The sequence below is a fragment of the Merops nubicus genome, unplaced genomic scaffold, assembly GCF_000691845.1.
Source record: "Merops nubicus isolate BGI_N331 unplaced genomic scaffold, ASM69184v1 scaffold4722, whole genome shotgun sequence".
NCBI lineage: Eukaryota > Metazoa > Chordata > Aves > Coraciiformes > Meropidae > Merops > Merops nubicus.
The window spans coordinates 1-6,456 of record NW_008594104.1 but is presented as its reverse complement, the minus strand read 5'-3'; the positions used below and the strand labels follow the sequence as shown (position 1 = coordinate 6,456).

The window sequence follows — 6,456 nt, the reverse complement described above, 5'->3', positions numbered from 1 at the left end:
TGCTGTCCTTGAACTGCAAGCCCTGCAGCAGAAGCTGGAACAGCTCACCCAGCTCACCAAAAGCCTGGAGGAGACAAGGCTGGAAGCAGCACCTGCACCAGGAGCTGAACCAGATGGGACAGGGGTAAGGATGTGGTTGGAAGGAGCAGTCTTCATGGGCTGAGCTCCAGAGGAGACTTAACCAAATCTGGACGTTCAGGCTGCAGCTCCTGAGTAGAACAGATGCCTGGCATAACTTCACATGCTTGGTGACATGTATATTAATTGTTAAACCAGGAAGTTCATCTTTGCTGCTCCACAATTCAGTTTTAGTTGCATGTGAGAGTTCTCCTATGCATGAGAAACTGTTCCAGTTATGCAGAAATAAAAGGGAAAATGGCATTTGCTGTGTTTGGGGGGTGTGTGTTTGAGTGTAACAGCATTTCTCCTCTCTGAAGGTGCATCCCTGTGTGATGTCCAGTGCAGCACTACAGCAGAGCTGGATGGCAACCTCTCAAAGCTCTGGTCTGCAGAGTGCCCCAGGTCTGGTGCCAGATCAGCCTCGATCGAGTGTTGTCTCATCTGCTGCTCTTCCACTGCAGCCAGTGAGATCCAGGGGCCACTGGATGACATCCACCTCCCTGTGGGAAGCAACACACACGAGGGATGCAGCCAAAACTCAGCTGGGGCTTGGAGAGCTCCAGGGCAGTTCGTTGCTCCCTCCATTCCACCAGGTTCCAGGCTGGGAGCAGCCCCACCCCAGCTCAGCTCTCAGCTGGAGCACTGCAGAGCAGTACGTATGAACGGGCAGGTTCCTGCTCCCCACTCCTCAGAATTGACTCAAATCTCTTCCTCTTCTGGAAAAAAAATCTGAAGTAGCCTCTGGAAACCCAACATTTTAGACATAGATCAAACGTACATAACTCACAGTTCTCCTTGCAGTTTAATTCCTTTAGCCCTGTGGTTTAGGTGTAATAACTAAGAGGCAATCCAGTGTGTAGCTGAATTAATTAATCAGCACTGCTGTCCAGGGCATGCCTGGAATAAACCCCAGGATGGGCTCATGCACATCCTAACTTACATCTTGGCCAGGAATGTCTCCAGAGAAAGGGGAAAACTTCTGTTTATCTTCTGCACTCTTGCTGTGTGACTTGACTAATGCAGGGGGGGAAATAGGATCAGGAGTTGCTGTCTGGCTGGGGTGTTCTTTGTTCCAGACTGGGAGAGGCCTCCGTGCTGCTCAGTGCAGTGCTGCTAAGGTGGCACTTCAGGAACAGCTTTCACTCAAACTAATGTTCTTAATCTTTCCTTTGAAGGCATCCTAGCAAGAAACCCACTGGACTGACTGCTGATGTGGACATGAAAGAAGGTAATAACCCAGCTTGGAGGAAGACTAATTGCTGTGATTGCCACTGGTGTGGGGCCACTGGTTCCAACCCCAGCTAAGCCCTTTGACTTCCCTGCCTCCATCCCCACACGTCTGGGCAGAGTCTCCATTTCCTTCCCATGGAGCCAGTCATCCATCAGCCATCCCAGGCTGCTTCAGAAATGGTCTTGATGTTCTCTCTTCCAGCATCTAGAGTGGGGAATTCTTCCTTTGCTTCTGGAAATGCTTCTCAGGCTACCCCAAACACCTCCCTGGGGGGAGCCGCGCAGGCAACGCCGTTCAAGGTGCAGCCTTCCCCCACGGTGCACACCAAGGAGGCCCTGGGTGAGTGTTCAGGGAACGTGCTCCTCCCTCTGGGATCCTCCCCAGGACCTTCACAGGGTACAGGTGCTCTGCTCTTGGCTGGGTCACCCAAAACTCTGACCACGTTATTCAGATAGAGTTGGGAGTAGAACTTAGCTCAAGTTAAAATCCAAGACGAAGTGGCCTCAAGCTGGGCCAGGGGAGGTTGTGTTTGGACATGAGGAGCAATTTCTTCCCCAAAAGGGTTGTCAAATCTGTGGAGATGTGCTGAGGGACATGATTCAGTGGTGACCTGGCAGTGCTGGGGGAATGGTTGGACTTGATGGTCTGAAAGGTCTTTTCCCACCAGAATGATTCTATAAATGGTGCTACCCCTGCCAGGCTTCTCTGGACAGCATGTCCTCTGAGCTGGCCTTGTCAGCACTGCCAGGGGCTCCTGTCCCTCAGCTGAAGACCTACAACAAACTGATGTGGAATAATGTTGGGAAGTTCATAAGTCACCTCTGGCTGATGTTGGGTGTCCCCCAAAGCTGGAGCAAAGGTGACTTATGTGAAAGTTCCTTGATTATTTAAAACAACTCTAAATGATTTTAAACACTGATTTTTTTCAAAATCCTCAAAGGGAAATTGCATTTCTGATGTCAGAGGAGGAGTAATAATAACCTGAAGCTGTTTTAACTCTTTTATGCTCTTCTGCTTTGATAGTAGTAAGCCCATGAGCTGCTACCACGTAGCAAACTGCTTCAGCTGAACATATAGCTATAAAAATAATGATTCAAGAAAAGCTTGTGATATTCATTCGTTCCCCAAATACCTAAGAAGATAAAGGAGAATGTCCTCCTTTAGGAAAACTTAAAACCTTGAAAAGACAAGACCATGGCATCAAGCATGTGTTGGCCAAGTCAGGTCTTCCTGGGTTTGTTCAGGTAGCTGGAGTCTTTCAATACAACATGAGAGAATATGTGATAATTTGCATTGGATAAATAAGAAAATCATAATTGTCATTTGTTTTGACTGCTACACAGTGGCAGAACCTTTGAGATATTCTTTTACTAGGGCTGATATTCCTGTGGGGTTTATTTTCATTTTTGTTTTAATAAGGCTTTCTCATGGATATGTTTCAAACACCCATCTTGCCTGAACCATCTATTCTTGAAGAAAGTGAGGAGCAATTTGAAGTCTTTTGCAGAAAAAGTGGTGTGTACTATTTTTTTATTTTAATCTGTGATACTTCACTGCTTTATTTGCTGTTTAGGCCCTTCCAGCAGTCCTCACAATTTTAGGTGTGGAGTGAAGAAGCCACTTCCTTCCTGATAATTTGATTTACTTGATCTGATTCCTAAATTTTGAGGTACAATCTGAGAATGGCAGAAGCACTTTGCTGTCTGCAAGCCTGTTTGTGTGTGTTTGACATGTTTCTCAGCAGGGTTTCAACACCAGAGAGGTTGCAAAGGGCACAGCTGGGACTTCACAGGAGTCAGGCTTTTTTTTCTAAAACATTTTGTAGGCTGGGCATTAGTGTCTGAATTGCCAGCTTACCATCATGGTTCAAACTGTCTGAAAAGCAGGCAGGAACAGAGGCTTACAGGAGTGAGCACACAGGTCTTTCTCACCTGGCCAGAGGAGAGAGAGCTTGGTCTGAGGTGGAAAAACCCTTCCCCATTTCCAAGAACTCCCAGGAAGGATGATTTGGGTGGCAAATCTGGGGACACTGTTGCCATGGCCATCAGTTGACTCGTTTAAATGTGCCTGTTCAGATAATCTTTGCTGGGTGAAGCTAATACTGGTTATCTTCTCATTTCTAAGAGCCTGATGGAAGTCTGAAACCTAATGTTGTTGCCCCTGTCGTGGCTGCCTTTTCCATCTTTGAAGATGAGAATGAAAAAGAAAACAGTGGGTAAGGAGGGGAAAAAACTTAATGGCTGAGTCCAGCTTAGCAAGGATTCCATGTGGGATTGATTCTGCTGGATATGATTTTGCTGTGACTGCATTTGCAGTCTCAGGATTGTCTCACAGTCATGGGAGGCTGTGTGGAAGGGCAGGAGGAAGCTGTAGCTGCTTCCCTGGGGAACTGTGCAGCTTCCCTGTTGGCACAGTGTGCCTGAGGTGGTTAGTTTTCCAAATCACTGTGGGTAGCTCCTTTCTCTGAGCAGCTTCTCTAACTGCAAATAGGATTCTTTTGGAAAAGAAATAAATTTAAAAAAGTTAAACTCAAGTCTTTATTATACTCAGGCTGCCTGGGAAAGTTTCTGGGGAAAAGCTTTTCTGAACTTACCTCTTTCCTCAGGATCCCACGACACAAAACCAAGCCAGAAGAGCCCAGAACCCTTGGGGAACGTCCCCTGACACACTGTGCAGCAGGGGCAGAAGTGAGTGTCTGGCTTTACTGCAGCAGCTGGCCTGGGAAAGGGGGCTATGAAGATATTGGGGTTATTTGGGATGGTTGTATTCACCTTTGTTGTATCCCAGTCCTGCAATATTCTTAGGAAGCCTAGATTTTTTTTGATGATTGGTTTTTTCAGTCAATTTTCACAACACTTCCAGGAGCTGGATGGCAGAGACCTTTATCCCTAGAACAACCCCAACTGCAGTTGGTGTGTGGAATTTGGCACCTAGGGGAGGAAGGACAGAGACCAGAGACAATGTCCTAATAACCACCTAACAGTTTTCATAGCAAAGGAGAGGCATAAAACTTCAGGCTGATGGACTAAGCAATCCCTAAGCCATGAGATGGGCTTTTTCAGACTCTGAATGGCAACTCTGTCGTGGAGCATTTTGCTGTGGGATTGGTTGGTGTCAGTGTTTAGGTCTGATGAAAAACTTAGCTGTGATTTAGGTAATAGTGCCATTTCTTTATTTTTCTGGTACTGTAAGTGGACACAGGCAGCCTCTGTTATTGCAGCTGCCTGGAGAGGCTGCTGGTAGGTTACAGCACAGCTCAGTTCTAAATCTTGACTATTTTTTTCCTGTCTAGGAAGAAATGGGGACATCAGAGTTTTTGAGGGACGATTACACAGTGTGGAATGTACCAAGCAGTAATAAAACATTAGCTCCCAGCCCAAACAACACCAGGGACTTTGCAGGAGCTGCCCAGCTTGTGTCAACACCCTTTAACTACCTGTCGGCACATTCACGCCAAGCTTTGGAGAACAAAGGTAAGTAAAAAGGGGATAATTTGGGTTGAGAGCATCTAATTGTGCAGTTCCCTTTGTGAGTAGTGTTCCTTGCAGCACAGGGGTGGCCCAGCACGTAAGCTTTCCAAGAATTTTTAACTGGGGGGAAAAAGAGAAGGTGGCAAAGGACAAGTGAGGCTTTGGCTGTGCTGTGGAACTTCCATGTGAGCTCTGTCACCAGATGTTTGTCAGCACTGTTGAGCTTTGCAGTTTTCACTTCCTGCTTCCAGCAGCCCCTCTTTTTAGTCTTAGACTCCCTAAAGCAATGAAGCCATTATCTTTCCTCCTGTGTTATTAAACTGGCTGGTGCAGCTCTAGCTCCTGTGCCACCTGAGCAGCTTTCACAGCTGCACTGTGACTTACCCAAAAAAAAAAAGTATTCTTAACCTACTTGAAGTGTGTTTGCCTTGGAGGAAAATAAACATTTCCTGTTGTTGCTACTCCCTTTGTTCAGCCTGTGGAGATGACTTGCCCCAGATGGATTTGGAGTTTTCTGAGGAGCTGCACAAACAGCCAAAACCAAAGAAGTTAAGGTATGCCAGGAGTTGCTGAGCTTGGCAGCTCTGCCAGGCTGCTCTCTGTGCACATCTCCCAAGGAATCCACTCTGGCTCCTGTCTGTCAGCCTGGCTCTGCTCAGCACAGATCCCCACGCTCCCTGGTGTTACAGGAACCTGGACGTGGTGATAACACCCCTAAAAAATACTCCCAGGGTTTCAGTTCTCTGACACGTGTTTAAGTTAAAGGTTAACAGTCCAGAAAAGCTTTCATGGCTGGATGTAAGACTGATGCTTTCTTTTTTTCTCAATACTGGATGAAGTTGTTGGCTGATGAACTTTTAAGATTAATAATAATGGGCATTTCTTAAGAAAAAAGGATTGTGCTCCCCCTAGTCTAAGAACTCTAGTGTTCACTGTCTGCCAACACAGACTTTTGACATATATTTGGCTCCTGAAGATGCAGGAATACTGTGTGAGAACTCAATATTTTCTTTTAAATCACAGCCCTGCTGTTGAACACATTTCAGAACAAGGAGGACTTCAAGGAAACTTCTTGAAGCAAAGAACTGGGATTCAAGGAATTGGCCCAGATGCTCCTCGAAGACTGCCCGAGCAGCCTGCCCTGAGCAGAGCTGAGTGTTCCTCCTCAGCTGGGGGGGACAACACTTGCCAGGACAGGCTGTCTGGAGCTGGGCAGGAGCAGGTGGCAGCAGGTAGAGAGCTCACCTACACTCCTCTTCCATCTAAGCCTCCAGTGCCTCAGGAACATCTGCTTTCAACTTGCAATTATTTGGTTGTTTGGTGTTTGGGGAGTTCTTTTTCTCTTGTAAATCAGTGTCACTTGTATAAAGGGGTAAGACAAACTTGAAATGACACTCTTCTTATAGCTCAAATATTTTTCTTCTTTCCATGAAGTCCTTGTTGAGAACCCTTGGGACAGGGAATTGATTTGCAGATTCCTGTCAGAGCTTCCCAAACCACTCCACACCTATGCCAACTACTTCCAGTGGACATCTGCTCTTCCACCCATCCGAATGAAGGCTGAGCTCCAGCTGGGTAAGAGCTGCTGCAGATGTTCCTCTTCAGAGCATTGTCTGAACTTCTCCTGGGAACCTT

General features: G+C 46.7%; 1 protein-coding gene across 1 annotated transcript in view; it reads left to right on the top strand.

Moving 5' to 3' along the window:
• Positions 1-6,396, top strand: part of BUB1 (BUB1 mitotic checkpoint serine/threonine kinase) — a gene marked incomplete at both ends in the record, with an annotated part of 10,078 nt that extends 3,682 nt beyond the window's left edge. The window contains 11 exons of the mRNA XM_008935622.1: positions 1-124; positions 438-667; positions 1,296-1,348; positions 1,553-1,690; positions 2,771-2,866; positions 3,476-3,566; positions 3,957-4,038; positions 4,644-4,824; positions 5,297-5,375; positions 5,770-5,812; positions 6,228-6,396. The exon at positions 1-124 is cut by the window's left edge and continues 34 nt beyond it. Of these exons, the coding sequence (XP_008933870.1) occupies positions 1-124; positions 438-667; positions 1,296-1,348; positions 1,553-1,690; positions 2,771-2,866; positions 3,476-3,566; positions 3,957-4,038; positions 4,644-4,824; positions 5,297-5,375; positions 5,770-5,812; positions 6,228-6,396 (1,286 nt within the window). The remainder of the gene's footprint in view (positions 125-437; positions 668-1,295; positions 1,349-1,552; positions 1,691-2,770; positions 2,867-3,475; positions 3,567-3,956; positions 4,039-4,643; positions 4,825-5,296; positions 5,376-5,769; positions 5,813-6,227) is intronic.
• Positions 6,397-6,456: the final 60 nt, after the last annotated feature.